The sequence below is a fragment of the Watersipora subatra genome, chromosome 3, assembly GCF_963576615.1.
Source record: "Watersipora subatra chromosome 3, tzWatSuba1.1, whole genome shotgun sequence".
NCBI classification, from domain to species: domain Eukaryota; kingdom Metazoa; phylum Bryozoa; class Gymnolaemata; order Cheilostomatida; family Watersiporidae; genus Watersipora; species Watersipora subatra.
Window position 1 is genome coordinate 47,590,853 of NC_088710.1, and position 19,919 is coordinate 47,610,771.

General features: G+C 35.1%; 1 protein-coding gene across 1 annotated transcript; it reads left to right on the top strand.

The window, feature by feature from the left end:
- The first annotated feature begins 17,227 nt into the window (after nucleotides 1-17,227).
- LOC137389836 (cysteine/serine-rich nuclear protein 3-like) lies at nucleotides 17,228-19,664 on the top strand. The gene is made up of 3 exons (XM_068075965.1): nucleotides 17,228-17,432; nucleotides 18,054-18,188; nucleotides 18,292-19,664. The coding sequence occupies exons 1-3, from the start codon at nucleotides 17,315-17,317 to the stop codon at nucleotides 19,650-19,652; spliced, it is 1,614 nt and encodes a 537-aa protein (XP_067932066.1). The 5' UTR covers nucleotides 17,228-17,314; the 3' UTR covers nucleotides 19,653-19,664.
- Nucleotides 19,665-19,919: the final 255 nt, after the last annotated feature.

The window sequence follows — 19,919 nt, forward strand, 5'->3', positions numbered from 1 at the left end:
TAATCATAAGAACTAATGCTAAAATATATGTTACAATCATAAGAACTAATGCTGAAATATATGTTACAATCATAAGAACTAATGCTAAAATATATGTTACAATCATAAGGACTAATGCTAAAATATATGTTACAATCATAAGAACTAATGCTGAAATATATGTTATAATCATAAGAACTATTTAATGCTAAAATATATATTACAACCATAAGAACTAATGCTAAAATATATGTTATAATCATAAGAACTAATGCTGAAATATATGTTATAATCATAAGAACTATTTAATGCTAAAATATATATTACAATCATAAGAACTAATGCTAAAATATATGTTATAATCATAAGAACTAATGCTAAAATATATGTTACAATCATAAAAACTAATGCTAAAATATATGTTATAATCATAAGAACTATTTAATGCTAAAATATATATTACAATCATATGAACTAATGCTAAAATATATGTTACAAAAAGAAGCTTTTTACACAAGTTCAAACAAAAGTAGAATAAACAAACGTGGTACTGCTATATTGTACCGCTATTTCGAGTTGTCAATAACCAGCTGGCAACATGCTGTCACAAACATAATGCAACAAAAAATACAAGAGCACTATTTAGGCATTTGGTGGAGGTTTTGTAAAGCTAGAACATGACAGTGAGAATATTAGATATTTTGCAGTGGCGAGGTTTTAGCCAGCCAACAAACCTTTGCTGTATTCTCTGAATCATTCTCTAAATGAATTCTGGTTGACTGAGAAGATGATCTCAACTTGTATGATACAGAAGGTTTCCCTTGCTTCTCACTTGCCCGACTAGTCTTGGCCTCATTGTTTCTATAAGGAAAATACTATTTCCCACACGCATATCGCTAGGTATCTATGAGTAAAACCAACAATCACCTACTAAATAGTAGGATTGACTAAGATGGCTTTATATAGCACTTTATTGTGCTTCAATAGGTGAGTTGAACAGTAATAATTAGCAGAAACCATCTTCATAAGTTTATTTTATTACCAAGGCTATAAATAATCCAAACAGTATCTGTCAGAACCGCAGTAAGTATACATTAACATATAGCAAGCTATCTCATCACCCAATAGTCTAATGCTTTTCGCTATTAATCCCCAGTTAACATGACACAACAAGCCACAATTGTATTAAAACTGCAAGCATTTGGTATTCAAAGTTAATTAATATGTACAGTTAAAATTGAATGAAAATGCACAGAACTGTAAAGTAGAACAGGTTAAATTGGAGTTACTTACCCTCTCATTATTCTTAAATCTGACAAAAACCTGATCTACAAGATCAATTAAAGCCATAGAACAAAACAAACTGTAAATTAAATAAAATAGCAAGAAAAAATCACGAAACGCAATGATGCTTATGCAATTGAGATTATAAATACGACAACCAATGAGCTATTGTGTAACTTACGATTGAACTTTTAAAATTCATTAATGCTTTTACAAATTTATATCGATAATCTAACAATTTTAGAATAATACATGTACGTATGTTTTCAACTGTCTAATGACATAAAATTGATTAAACTACTCTAAAAAATCATAATGTAGACCAAGTGGTAATCTAATAACTTGAACTTACAAAAAACTGACGTTGTCCTTTTGTCAAGCACAAAGCAGCATATGGTGATCTACGAATGACAATGCGCCTAACACGGCGTTCTAACAGCAATGCCAAGAGTTGACGCAATGTCACTCGTGCTGTTTTCTGTGTCATGATAAATGCTGATCATTACATCTATTAATCAGTAATAAACATATCAACTAGCTAGTGCATCAACAAATTTGTTGGACTGATTGTTTTAGAGTCAGTATTGCACGATGTGTTCAGGGAACAGTGATTAGAACGTTAACTTATGATCAGTAGATTCGTAGTTTGAGTCACACAAAGTCGATTTGGTGTTACAAAGTGCATACAACCACAATTGCTCCTGTGCCAAATCTCATGAGCAAATGGTCCCAATAAATCCTCGACAAGGAAGAAGACCCGAATGAAAAACGCAAAAATATGATTGCACAGAATACACTTCAAATCAACGAAAAACTGATTAGACAAATGATTTGTAAATAACATGCTACAACTTGTCTAAGATCAAATAGCATAAGTAACTACAGCCTTTAATGCTGTTGTATCTGCATATCTGAAACTGAGTGTTTGGTGTGATCAACTGGGAGTTGTAAACACAACTATCCACGTCAGTACGGTGCACCAGAGCACTCACTGTGCGCAAGTATATAGCATTTCTAACATGGTTCATAGACATTGTAATGGTATCCCAATATATATTTAGTAAAAGTAATTCAATACACCACTTTTATCAAAACAAAACTTTTTCTTAACAAAAAGAGTAAAAATCCATTTGCAAAGAGCAAGCAAATTCGATTTTTATGGCTTTAATATTTCTTTAATGACGCTGAAAGTATTATTAAAGTTGATTTGTACGTGATACAGATGCATAGAATAAAGCAACATCAGTGTCATTATCTAACTTTCTGTTCTTGCATTATTCTGTAGAAAAACTAAAGCAGCCATTTTTGAGCTACAAGAAACTGTTAACAAATATATTTAAAGAAAGCTATTCAATATTTAGATTGATTTCAGAATTTAACTAAAATAATTTTTTATATATAATTAATTGTCTAATTGGTTTTCAAAACTGAATTTACCTATGTCAAAGCATCACTAGACGCAATGTTACTTAATGTGATTATAGTAGTGGGTGATACGACAACAAAGTGTGGTGTCACCACCACTATATCATCACAACAATATTATATTGTTGTGATGATACCGCAACAATAAAATATTGTTGTGAATATACTTTGTTGCAAACTAATTATTAGTCTTCTTGTCTACTGCCATCGAAATCCAACCAATAGTACAACATATTTCACATATTTAAAACTGTTGGAAGATATATCCTTGTTAGCAAGCAGTTGATGTTTGAAAAAATGTTATAACGTAACTATGAAGATCAAACATAACTTATACTTTACTTACAACAGATGTACAGTAAACTACATTGATAAACCATTCAAATGAAACTGGCTGCAGTAATACATATCTTGCAATACTTAAGAAATAGCCAAGCTTCAAAATAGTTTCTCGATGCTGTCTGATATAGCAATCAATGGTTTTACCTTTTTGATATGTCCTTGTGGTCAGAAGTCACATAAGAATGTTTCACTTATGAGTTACACTGTTTTATAGACTAGACAAAATAAATTTTTGCAATAGGGTTATTTCTATTACGCAAACCTCATGATACGTTTGATGATGACATTGCAAGTAAATATCTTGAAAAACATAGGTATTTAAATCAGAAACTATTTTGTGATGCCATCCTTTAAAAGCTTGAACCATGTGAAATGCAAACAAGATCACTTTTTCCCCTAACCTGATACTGAAAACAATGTGACACAAACATTTGTTTCTTTACAATTGTTACAACTTTACAATCTGTTAAAAACATTTTCAAGGTGTAAAAGATTGAGATGAAGGGCTGCAATAATCACCTCAATTGATAGCATTCAAACCGGATACAAAATATTGAAGCCTCTCTCTAAACCTAGCACTGAGAACACAGTAGTTCGAAATACGGTTACGATATGCTATCAAAGACTCAGTTTAAACTTTTTTTGTTCATTTTTAGTCAAGTTTGACTGAGCTAGGTTTGAAAGCATGCTTATGGATATGCTGCAGAGCATATAATATTTTTGTAAAGCAACTTAACAGAAATATTAAATACAAGTATTGTAGTAGCATTGCTCCTTTTCTCAATAGAAAAGAATCACTATAAGTATCATTACTGGGTCCAGCATTAGCGCAAGTGCAGAAAAAAGCACCATTTTACTCCTCTGTTGCTATATTAAATAGGTAGCAACAACTATAATAGTGAAGCTCTACTCTACTATTCTTTGCCATTTCGCTATAATAATCATTGCTGATGAGTTTGTCAGAAGAGTAAAGTTGTAAATCGAAAAATGCATCTTTTAACATTGAGCTCTAGTCAATGTAACGCAAAGCGACAGTGAAATAGTATATCTTATGAGAGCTACAAGAAGCAGGTTTATGGCACCACAGAAACTCTAATTTCCAGTTACCGGTAGCTTAGTTTGTAATGTAAAGTGAAAATTAAAGGTGAAATATACAACTACTTTGATGAGCAATTATTAAAAATTGACTCCCCACTTGCTATTTTTAGATTGACAAGAGTAATCCTAATTGCGTTTAGGTAGCTGGCTCAGTCAAGATTTGTTTTGCATTTTTCGTTTGGCCTAGACATATTATTATAGTTTTGCTTCAGACATTGTCCTCCGTATCAATGAATTATGGACAAAAATCTGAAAAAATGGGAAGCCAGAAGCCACCAACTATTAGTCTTCAATGTAAGGATGATTATGAAAAGTAAATAAACATACGTATCATGAAACATGTTGAAGGCAATTGCCTATACAGAAAAGCAACCAAAACTTCAAAATGATTTCTCGATGTCGAATCGTGAACTTGAAAGAAGCGCCAGCATCTGTCTGCTAACTTTCACAGCTCCAAATATTGAGTTACCAGTTACAACATTATAATGACACTTTAAGCACATCAATTATATCAGTACTGTTTCAGCTCATTCAGGTTCTTCAATATATTGGCTTTTAAATGAGCCATTGTTTGACATGGTGAGACAGACATTGGTTGGTGTTCACAGGATTTCTCCAGAGCTCTACCACAAAAATGTTCAATAGTATAGGCTCGCAAATTATGACGTCACAATTTTTATATTCATTGTTGTGTGCTCTTACCGCTTATTTATCAACTACGATAATGACGCTAGTGGAAGGCGAAGGTAGGACAACTCCTTAGAACAACAAGCAGTTCAGATTCCAAACACCATACTATGTTTTCTCGATGATATTATGCACTAGCCCTCTGTTTTTATTGTGATGTTGAGGGGCATGACTGAGGCTAATTAATTTCAAGCATTGCGTGATCTCGTGAGAGTGCAATTTACATATAGTTCTAGAGCCATGCCACTGCAGGTCACAATTTAATCGACGTGATTTCATTACCTTTACATTATCAACGACAGTATATTTATTGAAGCATAATCATATGTAGAAAAAAACATAGAAAGCGATACAAAATTTTCAGATAACATTACTACTACAACAGCAACTACTTCCACAACTTATGGTTCTAAAGGCAGCAAGGGTCAAACTATGCCATCATATAAAACGATGTGATATTAGTTATCATAAATGTTTAAAAAGAAAGAAAGGATGAAAAAAGTAAACTCTAACAATCACTCAAAATCTATTAACCCAGAACATGGGTTTGTATTGGTCGGGTGCTAGCACGATACCCGAACATTGTTGATTATTTAGAATCCTAGTTTATTATTAGCGCTTTCTAGGTTTAAGAGCACCAATTGTCACAGAAAAGGGCAGCTTCAATGGCAGCGAAAGGGCTCGACGACCTAAGGCTAAATGCAAATTATGACATCACATTGTGGGAAAACACAACCAAGTGTTTTTTTATTGCAGGACATTCATTTGACATCCTGTTTTTCATAGTCCTATTATTCTGTGTGCATTGAATATAAGCTCATTTGAAAGCCAAAACTCTGATGTACTGAAATATATGATAAAAGTACTGATATAATTGATGTGCTTTAATCGACTGGAAAACTACAAATTTACAGATAGCATTCAAACTTTTTAACATAGTAAGTGGGTTAAAAAATAACAACACTAGCCATAAATTGTACAAAATACATGTAAATACAATTACAAGGCAAGGGCCGTACAAAAGAAATGTATGTTTCAAAATAAGTTTGATTTTTTTTACTAGACATACCATTAATATAGTTAAGAACATATACTGAATTATTAATTGATTGATATCAACTCATTTATTCATCTAATATACCGTAACTGAACTTACTGAGTTTTTTCGGCTTAGCATCAGTCCATTTCTAACAAACCTCTCATCAGTGTACTGTATCAGGTCTGCAAGCAATTAAACTTTGTTGACAATTCTACCATTCCCTTTTAGTAAGGCTTGTTGAGTCAGTGATTACGTCAAATAACAGGTCTATATCTCTAATCGGTATATCCAGTAAACTCTTAGAGCACATCGACTTCCATCACCTACGCATTGTTCTAGATAACACGCGCCATAATCGTCACCAAGGGTTCTGCAAAATACTTTTCTGTGAAACACTATTTGCTATTAGCGTCCCAACAATTTTTTGGCAGAGCAAAAACCTTCACGCATTGCATTTCGCAAATGCAATGCGTACAAGTTTTGCTCGCTAAACGCAACCTTGGCCCTAAAACTAGTCATTTGGCTACCATCATAAATGTAAACCGTTTTTATATACTGTACATGCACTTTTAAGTATCAAGAACACGTTAAACAAAAAACTATTATTAGCCTTAGACAGTTATTAATTAACACTGTGGTGTTGCTTTCAAAGTTTTAACGACAAAAAATGAAAAGCTTTGGAGTTGGACAACGAGAGAATTGATTGTTATTAATGTAAACTATTCATAATTAATACAATTTTGTGGACACTTTTCTACTGATCAATTGATATTACGGGTTTGTAAAGATCAAAGCATGTCAAAGTGGCAGTCAAATGGAGGTAGCATTCAATAAGAGAGTGGCTCTCTATTTTTCAACCTTTCTCTCAGGGTGGCGGTCAAATAGAGGTGGCGGTCAAATAAAGGTGGCGTTCAAATAGAGGTGGCGTTCAAAGAGAGGTGGCGTTCAAATAGAGGTGGTGTTCAAACAGAGGTTGCATTCAATTAGAGGTTTTACTGTATCTTGGAGTAATACTACAAGCTGATGTGAAGTTCAATTCTTATATGCAAGGAAAAGTATCTAAAGCCAATCGCCAACTAGGAAAGGCCAACTTTTTATCATGCGCCAAAAAATGCACAACTTCTGGCTGACACGACACTAAGAAAACCACATGCTGAATACGCAGCTTCAGTTTGAGACACATCAATTAACAAGCTCGTCTATGAGATTGAAATGGTACAAAACAAAGCCATCAGATATATGTATCTAACGTAAAAAAAAGAAAGTGTATCTGCGGAACATAAAATAATTGGAAAGAACACACTTGCTGAAAGACGCAAGAAAACCGGACACACACACTCCTACTTCGTATTCTATTTAACAAAGAGAAACACACTGTACTGTCAAGTTCCTATGATGATCTGATACAAGCCCAACCATCAGTATGGTTTCCACTATAGCTATGGCCAACAGAGATCCACAAATAATATATGTCAAGAAATCTGCCAACCACAGCAGCTTCCTACGATGAACCGCAAGAGAACTTAATCAAAGATTTTCCCCTAACCACACACATAATCAACAAACTAACACTTTTAACACACTGCCACTAGCCCTATCCTAACTGGCGAATAGCTTAAATTTAAAAAACACACCTTCCGCATTTGATCTAATGTGTTCGAAAGAAATGATAAGAGGCAACGACAGATTTCCTTTTGAGATGCTGCATATGCCTACGGTCAGTGTATTAAACCAGTTGAAAACTCTAGTGTTGCTGTAAACGCCTGTGAAAACAGTCACAAAAATACTGCAGTTGATAAAAGCTCAGTTTTATTTAGGAAACAGGTTGCAGCGCGGTAGAGTTTGGTGAGAACCGTACAGCCGAATTAGCTTTGGTTGTGAATTTGTCCTTTGAATGAAAGCAACGAGAGTACATTCAACTTTGAATAGTTAAACCCAATGCATTGATTTATAGTGCAAAAACTAGTGATACAACATAAGCATTTTAAAACTAAAAAAACATTCAGTCAATTGAAACAAATCGGTATGTGTTCATCGCGTAAGCATCACGATATAATCAACTTCAATCGATTTTCAATCGTCTATGCAATCAGTCTAAAATAAAAAAAAACTGAAAAAGCGTGTGTGTCAACATGAACCGCTGATAATGATAAACGAGTCTATTGTAAAGATTGACGCTACACACATGTACTTCCACTATCATCAGCTCCATAGTCTGCGACTCATGTGATTAGTCACGTGACTGACGAACTTGACGAACTGCTCCCGGAAGTTTGTATTATCAGTAAGTCGACGTCGTAGCTGAATCGAGAATAGCCAGATTATATACATTATATAAAGCTTATGACGATCAAATAGCAAAAACTAATTTAATTGAGTTAAAATGCGTTGAAGCTACTGGTATTTAACTTACATTATGTATATCAGCGCGTGGTCAAAAATTTAACGAACTTGATATAACTAAAAAGAACTATTGCAACACATAAAATTACTTGCATTGTATTATGTATTATGCAAAATAACGTTTCAGTTTAATTTTTATTAACAATTTGTATGATTAAACAGGCTTGTAACATTAACAGAATTTACTAGAGTAAAATCAGTTTTACGCGCCATAACAGTTTAACTGACAAGTAGCAAAAATAACCGCACACAGAAAAGTTTCAAGAACGTGCTGTGTATAATTTTGCCTGCTAAAACAGCGTTAGTAACACAAATCGATTTGTGCTACTCGCTGTCATCATTATGCTTCAATTGCAACGTTTCCGTTCAAGTGATGTGCTGTGATTTGGGTCAGCTTTGTTTAATCCCATCGCAAATTTACATATAATTTATCGAGTTAAATTACTCATAAAAGATACGTTGACTAACTAAACTTTAGATTAAATGGTAGTGATAACTGGCGTTAATCGTTTATTTTGTGAGCACATGAAAATCCTTACCAAACTTTGGCTTTGTTAGTGGTTGATTGCATGTTAATAATGCCTTAACGTTAATTTGCTGGTATTCGAGTTTTTCTAGGAACATTCGAATAATAAAAGATGAAAATTATTTTCAGCAATTTTATAAAACTTTGTGTAACCAATGGCTCATCTTTTAGTTGTATTGCCCTACGGGGATAAATCAAATGAGATAGCTATTTTGTTGAATAATCGAGTAAGCACAGTCAGAGTGGATTACTACCATATATCTCACTACATTTATTAGGGTGAAAAGTTGTTTTATTTAATTTATGATAATGAGAATCAACAGTCCAATAAGAAACATGCAATAGAACGTAACTTTATTCATTTTTATATGTATGTAGGCCTAAGTCCAACATTGAGATTGGTGTGAATGGTATGCTTATGTGTACAGAATTATTATACTATATCGAAGTTGGCTAGCATTACATCAATGCAGCTAGATTTGTGTATTATTATGTTATTTTCAACATTATGGAAGAGTTGCTTCATAGAAATTGTTTTAATCCTTCAGCTTTATGAAACTTTATGGATTGTTCAGCTTTTGAGCAATATTGTCATAGTATTCTTTTATACAGTAGTCTCAGCTGATGAGCTCATGTTAGTCATTCCTTTAGCAGGTGAAAGACCTAAGTATTGTGAACATATGGATTCACAATCGCCCTGTCTTTGGTGATAATTTTGTTGGCAATAATTTTGCTGGCAATATCTATTAATGATCTGGTCATGTTTTGCTGTGCAGATGTGTGGCTGAACAGCAGAATGCAGAACCATAATTGACAGCAAATAGATGTATTGCCAATTAACAAGGACTACATTTTATGTGTACAAATTTTTCTTACTTGTTAACTACATGTAGTAACCAACGCCAGAGGTATTTACTATTTCAAACTAGTAACTTTTTTACTTTAATCTAACAAAAATTTTATAAATGTATTTTTTTGTTGGAGATCCTATTCACTTGACTGATGATATTGTTTCTTATTAGCCAGTATGTTCACACTTGTTACATAATTTCTGAATATTATCCAATCGCCAAGTTTGAGGTTAAGTTCTATTAAATAGCTTAAAACATTCAAAGGGGATGCTTTGCAGAGAAATTTCCGAATAGTGTGTTGTGCTGTGAATAAAAATGTTTACTTTTCAACGAAACCTAAACTTCTAGCTCGGGTGCCATTTTTCGTTGCACAAATTTCATTGCGTATTTTCATATGCATTGCACAACTAACACTTTTAGGCTCAATATTCATCAATATTTTTAAAACATTCAATATTTAGAAACCCTGTTGGGGATAGAATTATTTTTAACAGTATTATTAATGCATGCTTTTGCCTTGAATGTTCTTAAAGGCATTCCAGTGTTCCTGTGGAGAACATTGGAGCTGTCGTTTCATTTATTTATTGTACATTGACTGCAAAATATAAATATAAAATTTGATGTGATCACATCCCTAAAGAAAGTGCAGTTAGTTGGCATCAAATGTAGTGTTTGAATTGCTTTCAAAGTGAATTTGCCTTGTATTCATGTTGTCTGTTCACATTGTGTGCAGTTTCAAAATACTAGCCCGATTGGTCTGTTTCCATATATTCGACATTAGAAATTAGATGTGCAAAAAATAATAAAGCCATTTAGGAGTGTACATTTATCTTTATGTAAAATATTACCTACTCTCTCCATCATATAGCAAACTATTCTAGTACACACTCCTGATCCCTAACGATACATATTTTCTGGCACATCTGTGCTCTAATCCCTCATTTTCCTCCTGAATCCAAATTCCATTTTATTTACTTTTTTTTGATACACAACTGATTGCTAGTCTGCATGGTTGAATTACGATTTTGATAATAAAAGTCTCATGACTCTTCAACTATCTTTTATTGATGTTTAATTTTCATCTTCTAAAAACTTTGATTATGAACAAAATACAATTGCAACTAGAAGAAATATGAATTAATGCCATTATTTTGAAAAACAACAACATTTTATTAATATAATTGCGGTTTCAAATAGCCTTAATTTAGCTTGCCAACTAATAATTATTCCACATGCATGCACTATTTGCAGTTTTGCTTGCCTATCATATTTTATGTTCAGCTTCAGCACCAAATTTTTAAAGCTAGTTTTTTGTACTCTGCATTGTTCCTTGTTATGTGATGCAACGAAGTTGAATGTTGTGCTCTTAGACAACCATTAAAAGTTTAACTCAATCATCTCTTCGCGGATAAAAACATCAGAGAGGATCAAAGTTAGATTTTTGATATTGTTGTTGATGAAGCTTTCAATCATTTTGAAAGTGGATTAAATGAGTAGAATTTTTAGTCATGTGCAAGCCAAAACCAGTGTAGCTTTATGTTTCATCTACTTACCCAGCTAGATGAGTACAACTAATTTGAACCTTCACAATCCTCTGTCCTGTTTGTTTTATCATTTTATGTATACCGTAGATTCTAGTTCGTACAAATGCGTAAGGTATGCTGTAGTCTGTAAATTAAGCCACTGAAATCTGCAAAAACTCAGGTGGTTTATTATGTCAAAATCTGTACAGCTTCCTCAATTGTTCTATTTTAGCACAGCTATAGCTAGTGTCTAATATGATATATAATACAATTGTACCTCGACCATATGAATTTAATGTGTTCTGGGTCTGAGCTTGTATGTCAATATTCTTGTTATCTCAAAGCAATATTTCCTATACATGTATAAAATAACTAAATATAAATTGATCCATTCTCATTCTCTGAAAAAGAACATAAAATAGGATGTTACGATGGAAAAAGGTGGTCTTATTTGTTCTAATTCACTACCTACGCTCACAAATTAACAAATACCTAAAACGTGACATAGCATCAACTTTAAATTAAAATTACAATAATTTAGCTTACTAAACAAACTTGAAAATTAGTTTCAATCTTACACTAATCTTAATTTTAAGTTTGTCTTCGTTTTAATTTGTTTATTATTTTCTTTCAACTTATCACTTTTAGCCAGTCTTTTTAAAACTATCAAACTGAGCCGGTGAGAAAAACCAAGCGATGCTATTCTCAAAAATGGCCTCTCGCATACTCAGTCACCTAGCAGCCGCATCTAGAACTTTTTCGTATGAACATATCTCAAATTTGTCTCATATCGTAAAGCAGAATATTGCTCGAAATTTGACTTGTATTTCAATTTTCTCATTACTCATATATCGAGGTATGTAACTTATGTAGGTTTCAAGTAAGTTGAAAAGGGGTTGGTTGTACCTCCGCATTGGTCAGAATATCTCATACTATTTTTGGACCTAATGTTGCTGTAGTTCACTTGTTACATTGGAAAAGAAATTGTACATATCCAAGCTATGCTCAGACTTAGAGACAAAAATTCAGACTGATTGGACATGACTTTTATTTCAAATGCAACTTCTATTTAAAAGTAGTAAGCTCCAATTTGCTGTAGAGCGATATATATAGCTTTTTATAGGTCTGTAACTGTCAGTCTTCTCTCATACATAGACTAGTGGTAATGTCACTAAAAACAACTTCCAACTCACATTTGCCAATGTAAAAGGGTAGGCTTATATTTCTCTGGCTTCGCTGAGGCCTTTGTCCAGCAGTGAAGCACTAATTTTGGCTGTTCACAATAACATTTTAAAGGGTGAGCAACATGTTTATAGTAAGAGAATTTCTAGTCTGTATTTTATTGAGATTATTTTGCTATTAAACCAATAGCAACCTTTTAATAATGACCTTTGTCATAGATGCTTCTAAAGGGTTTTGAAAACCTTGATTTTTGATCAATACTTGCTCAAGATTAGCTAAATTTAAAGTATGTTGTAACTATCTGTCACATAAAAGCTCACTGAAAAATAAAAATTGAGACCTAGTACAATGAGATACCTGGTATCTCATTTACAATCAACGGCTCAGTGTCATGGTGATGTTACATGGTTTGTTCGGACTTTTCAAGTAAAGATTTATTTTGGAAAAAGTATGTACTACACAGAGTCTATGAGAAGCTTCACAACACCTGTTAATAACTGGACTAATTTCAAAGATTAGCATTTGGGCTATTCCATAATTACTGACGGGACATTTGCAAGATGTTTTGTGCTATAGATGTAACCTAAGCTGCACTAGTTTTAATGTTGAAGCATGATTCTGTAGAGCTTTCACTCCTCTTCAAAATACTGTATAGTTTTTAAACATAGCTCAAATATTTTTTGAATTATGTTGGGTGAAAGGTGTAACTGACGGGACATCAGAGGATTGGTGAATTGGTACGTGCATCATAACTGTAAAACCCTGTGAATTGGATAGGTGTATGCTGCTCAACTTTTTAAATCATGTACATCAAAGTCATAGGTGTAACAACCATCTGGTTTCAAACACTAAGTTCACTATGCTTGTCGAAAGATATTACTGATGGGACGTAATAATGTTACTGATGGGACACTTGTGGAATACGATTCAATTTAAGCTATGAAATTGACTGTTCACAATTATTTCAGTAGAGAAAAAGTGTACAAAAGTGTGACAATGTAAATTGAGTTGTTTATTGACAGGATATACAGAAATTGAAATAATTCCAATAGAAAAAATTATTGGTAATGTGAATACAATGAAATGATGACAAATAGTATGTAATTATATTGCAAAATGAATGAAACACTGAGAATAGGTCTTTCGCATGTGGATTGTCTTGGTACAAATTAGATTTGTGAGCAGTTGGAAAAAAAACATCTACTCAAGAAAATCGAGTTTTTCAGTAAAGCTGTATTGGCCTCTTGCGTTAATAATCAGGCATTCAAGGACTTGGGTGATCACGTCTTTGTCGTCCTAGCTAACATCACTGTCCTTCACAGCAAAAACCTCAGTAGTAGATTTTAGCCGTCGGAGAAACTGGCATACGTATTCTGTATCATCTACACTGTTTACGAGGCCCAGGTACGACTTTATCGACTTCTTACCATTAAACTTTACGACCACAAAGTCTCCGGGCCTGAATACAGTACATTTGTTAGTCTCAGCATTGTTAGTTTGAGAAGTGCGTGCGGTCTCAATCATACTTGCACTGTCTGCAAAGCGCAAGAAGAATGTGTGGAGATTAGCATTCTAAGGCTTACTCGACTGTGAGTCACACTGTAACTTCCATTAGCCGTTAGATGGTGGATATGTTGAGTTCCTTTGAGAGTTCGAATTTCTGACCATCGCTGTTGTAGGAAAGTTTTTGAGTTTTCGATGTCAATTGTTGTGATCAGAATTAGCTGGACTTTACTAGCCTCCACTTTATATGCATCTATAAAATCTGCAGCATTTCCGACTGAACACTCTCTGCTCAAAACTCTCTTCTGGACAGCTCGTTTTACACTGCCTCCAAGCCCATCTACAGGTCCCTTGCCATTGGACTTGGCAAAGAAGTTCCACTCTAAGCTGTCTAGGTCGTAACTTTCTATGTACCAGCTGAGGTTGGAGAAAAGAAAGCAGTTTTTGAACTGTGCCACAGAACCCTTGGAGAACATTTTGATTTTCTTAGTTGCTGGTATCTGATCTTTCACCAGCTGCAGTAACTTAGCCAAAAATGTATGGACAGCAAATTTTTCATGTGACAGATTGTCACTGACTAGGCAGATACTGTGGACACTTTGGTAGACTAAATACAGCAGGTGACGATTGTGATTTGCGAGTATGACCAGTGGGCAGATTGAATTTCATCTTGATGAAACATTTAATAATTCTCACTTATATCTATTTGAATGATCACCTCGTCATCGCAGACATTTTTCTTGGCCTCCTCCATGTATGGACCTTGAACATCTTTAGTGTAGCAATGAGTCAGGAATGAGTTCCATTGTTGCACAAAACAGTCGAGTAGGGTATTCACACTGCCCTTTTTCTTGACCTTCTGAACTCTTTTGTCTGAACATTCCCGCTGAAACTAACTCACTTTCTTGGTAAGGCTGTCGAGGAGAGGCTTGTAGAAGTTCACAGGAGAGTTACAAGCAGTACACTTGTCCATCGCGTTCATGCATGCAGGATTAGTTCTATCGCAGATCACTCGGTCGATTAGCTCTCAACCAGACTAGGGAGATCAGCTTATGAACATTTAGCTAGTACCGAAATGCATAGACGCAGGTTTTCATGTGCGGAGCATACACAGACGTTTTGAGGCATATCACCCAGTGGAAGAATGTTGGCACGTCTAAGTTCACAAAACTTGGCCAATCCGAGAGGAAACTCTTTGCCATGCTCGATCTTATACAGCTCATAGGTTTCACCAATGTTAGTGTACAAATGATGTTTTTGAATTAGTTTACCTCCGATCTTTTTGCAATCCTTCATGCCGGGCGAGACACGTGTCATCTCTGTGGTAAAATTGTGTCACCTGATTCACTGTAGGTTCATTTACAGGTTTTCTTCCTCTTGTCTCAGGATCGGGATTGTTGATCGCCATACCCAAATCCGTCGCTAGTTTCCGGACTGCTGCTTGTTTCTTTCTTGGACTTCGGGGCAAAGCTCGCTTTAGTCGTTTAACTGCCCTTCCTTTTGACTGGACACTGCTGAAAGCTGAGCTGCCTAAAAAGAATAAAGTGGATTAAAATGTAGGCCTATGCTATATTATTGTAATAGTGGTGACACAGTAATTAATAAGCCTACACCTTAATGTTTTTCTAATATTGTGTAGGCCTACCGCTAATATAATGTTATACAAAAAATATAACTTGCCACTGCTTGGAAGTCTTACTTGAAGTGTCTGTTTTTTGGCTCGTTGTTTCTGCTTTCGCTCCCGTTCGTACTTTCGTCTAGCGGCGAGTTCCTCTTCACTTAATGGATTTGGGTCTTTGGCTCTGTATTTACGAGCAGCTTTGCAAGATATTCTGTCCATTTGTCCAGATCCTCCTTGAGTCGAGCTCGATAGCTTGCTACTCTACATGCACCTTTGCTCATGTTGACTCACTGACTAGCTAGCCTATACTGATTACTCATTACTGCAGCCTGTGAATATGTCTACCCAATGACTATCACGCAGGAATCCTTGGCTCCATCAGGATGAGATTAAAACTTTAGCTGGAGAATGTCTGTTTCTTAAATTTCATCACAAATGGGGTGAAATGAGTATAAAGTTATTCTATTATAAAAGTAATGTGATTACTATTCTGTTTTATCAATAACTACTACTCTGTGATTTAGTGTAGGAATACTTTGTTCCTAGGGGTGTCCCCATCAGTAACACGTCTCACCAGTAACTCAATTACACAAAGACTGATAAAGGTACCACCTCAATTTTCTCTGTATACGTAGCCCTATGCAAGCCCACAAAGGATCTGAAACAAAATTTCAATTGAGAATATGTTTTTCATAAATCAACTAAAACCTTCATTTTGATCACTGATGGGACATTCCGGGTAGCCACCATTGGATGGCTATTATAATAGGCATTCCTTTTCAATCCATCCTGCTGTGTTTACTATCAAGTGAACTACTGGTCATAAACTACATGTTATAATATTTCTAGATCGCTGGCATAAACTGGCTAGTTCTACTGTTGCTTTTCCCTAACAGCATTTTTTACTAACATTCAAATACGAAAGTAGGCCCACTTTGCAACTGGTGTATGTCTTTAACCGATGACTTTATCGGAAAACAGTTTTTGCACACTATGCGGACACATGTTTAGTATCTGTATTTCATATAGATAGCAATGTAATACGAAAGTGAAATTTTTACCCAAAATCACTTTATTTATGGAATTGCCCATTTCTGTTCTTATTTTGAACTTACTATCGCTTTAAACCTATTAGTCTTTGGAATGTATGTACATATAACACGAATAATTGGAGTGAAATGAAAGAAAAACTAAAGCGAAAACATTTTTGAACGATATTGCAGTCAATTCTATCAAAGCAAGAAATTTGGTCCTAGATTTGGGTTGCGTCTATAAAAAGTTAATTTATAGGTGTCAACTTTTTCCCACTATGATATGAACAACTTTTTGCAGCGCCATTAGCACTAGTATCGATAAAAATCTGTTATAAGTTTCAGTGTTCATGCAAACTGTGCTTTTCAAAAAAATTGTATTCATCATAAAACTTACATAACATCTATAAGACATATTGCAGGAGAGTTGTGAGATTACAAATTGTATAAAATGTTTAACCATTAGCTGAAGTAATCATGAAGCTGTTATTTGAAACCTATTATAGGAAATGCAAACAACATGCATCACAAAAAGCAATCAACCTAAAGCTTGTGATCTGCAATTGAAATCTCTGTAGTCGTATTCAAAAAGTGTATTTGCTCCTAAGCTGCTCCATTAGATAACAATTTAAGGGTTGGTTCATCAAACACAAAATTAGGAAGTTGTGCCCCCATTATTTGATAAGAGGGAAAGTTCTGATAGCTTTTGACGATCCTAGTGTTCTTCCTACGATTAGTAATCATTGATGTGATGAATTTCCTGCTTTGTAGATATGATGACTCTCCTAAATTTTGAAAGTCCAATTTGAAAGTTGCCGCCATGCCAAAACGCAAGTTTCAAGAAGTAGATATTGAGAATGACGAATGCTGTGTTGCCCAAAAACATGGCAATGTGTCTGATGGTGATAGCAGCAATGAATGTTCCATTTCAAATGGTGGTAGGTTTAGTATAAAGATGTGAACTTATTACAATTTTTGCTTGTAGATTCTCATGAAAATAAAAAAATAATCTACCCACTATTTATAAGAATAATTGTTCGTTTCATAGTCTAGAAATAACAGATAAGTTTTCTTGAGATTTGTCCATAGGCTAGTTAGATTTTCTATTGAGTACTCACAACGCACAGTGCGTCTTACTACTGCCGATAACAATGCCGAGCTTCCGTCCAGTATCAATTGATTCTGGTCCAGTATTGTTTAGACATAATCTCTAGCGATGCTATGAACTTATTTGTGTTTCATTGAAAAATATTTTACGCATCGTTAATTTAATAAGGTTGGTAAAAACAGTATAACAACTAATGAACAAGTGGGCACATTTGTATCCATTTTTGTTTCACTCATCTTGGTTTTTTTTCCCGAGAATTTCACATAAATTCAAGGTTAAATGTTGACTTTAGTAATTGAGGACTAGTACCGCCAATATTATACCCTATTGTACAACTTACTCATGGTATTCATAAGGCATTGGATTCAGGGTTGCTGAAAACATATCCTATGGCACAACCTTGATGTGATATTTATTACATCATGTATGTAATGTTTACAAATAATTTCAGCTATCTGTGATGGAGTTGAAGGTCAACCTAGAAAGAAACGTCGAAAGTCAGTTAATTTTGAACAAGTCGAAGTATTCTACTTTCCACGTGCACAAGGATTTGCTTGTGTGCCTAGTCAGGGTGGAACGACACTCGGTATGTATTACACTTGTGCGGTAGTATAGCGCTATTGAAAATGGTTTCAATTGCCCAATACCTGGATACAGCCTGCTTATATCCGCGTACATTTTGATTGTAGGTATGACTAAAAATCATGCACACAAAGAGGAATATCCATTAAAACATTACAGAAAACTACGTAAGCTTGTGCGACGGAAAAAGGCTGATGTAGAAGAGTCAGCGGAGAATAGTTTCAGCATTGATGCAATCAATGACATTAGTCAGGATGAAATTGTACAGACGGACAGCGAGGAAGATGACACAGAGACTGATGGCTTTTTTCTTCAACCTGTTCCAATTCGCCTCAGACGATCGTTACTTAAGCTATCTGGTGTCAAAAAGGTTGACAGTGCCGAGCGTGAAGAATGTAAAGAGCTGCGAGGCAGCCGAGAAGAGTGTGGCTGTGACTGTCAGACGGTTTGCTTGCCCGAAAGCTGTCTCTGTGCAATCAATGGCATCCAGTGTCAGGTAGATAGATTTTCATTTCCGTGCGGCTGCACAATAAAAGGATGTCAAAACCCGTCTGGTAGAATTGAATTTAATCCAAACAAGGTGCGCAAGCATTACAAACACACCATGACAAGGTTGAACAAGGAAACGCTTGAAGATACAGTTGAAAAGATAGCCGAGACGAGCTGCGACTTCACTGCACTCAGGCATTCAAAGCATATCAGATTCTCTGATGACGGTGAAGCTGTGGAAGGTGAGGTCGCTTTCAACAGCACCGAAAATGGCTGCTGTTTAGACTGTAGTTTGACGGGCACACCTGGTCACTCACTCGAAGAGTGTAATGTTGCTAGTCACAGTGTCGCTGATTTATGTTCTGCACCTTCGTCTGCTTGCTTGAATCACTTATCTTGTGCTTCTGATCTTGCGTGTGACTTGTCGGATAGTACTCCTCACACACTTTCTCATTTTTCTGTCTCCGCGCAGTCCTCTGTTGCCGCTGATAATCCACTAGTTAGTGCAGACAATCTTTCTAATTGTTCTAGTCATAGGCTAACCTCATTGGAGCCCATCTCTGGCTTGCTTAACCCTATTCTTAATACGGTAGACTCCCTTGATATGTATAGCTTACCACATCTGCATCAGCAATCCGCCCCTATGTTTGATGACTTGGATGCTACTCCGAAGGATGATACTGAGTGGCAATCTCTCTCGCATGAATCTTTACTTACCACTAATAATCTTATTCCTATGAAGGAGAATAACTACTCAGACTCGGACAGTAGCGTTGCGAGTTCTTCCCATGATAGTCTAGAGGCCACCGATAAAAATCATACCTCCTTTTCTTTATCTACTTTGAAACCCGCCCATCTTTCTTTTCAGTTACCGTCTAGTCATAATGTCGTGCATGCTATGAGTTCTGAGTTTCACGATCTGGATGAGTGTAAACCGAGCCCTACCTTGCCTACAATTTCTACGGAGGCTAGCGCTTGACAATCGGTGAGCGTGAGCCAGTGAAATTATAGACAAGGTATGTATAGTACTAGTCAAATAGTCATGCTGTCGTCTCGCCTTGTTATCAATGTCGTAAGATCTGTTCTGCTTTTTTGATGAGTGTTCCAATTGGTGCTGCTTCACCGCTAGACAAGAATTATTGGATGCTCTTTGCATATTTGTCAATAGATTTTCACAAAATGCTTACAAGATGCCGTTTTTCTAACTTGCTATTGTTGTTTGTTGTTTTGTATATCAATTGTTATC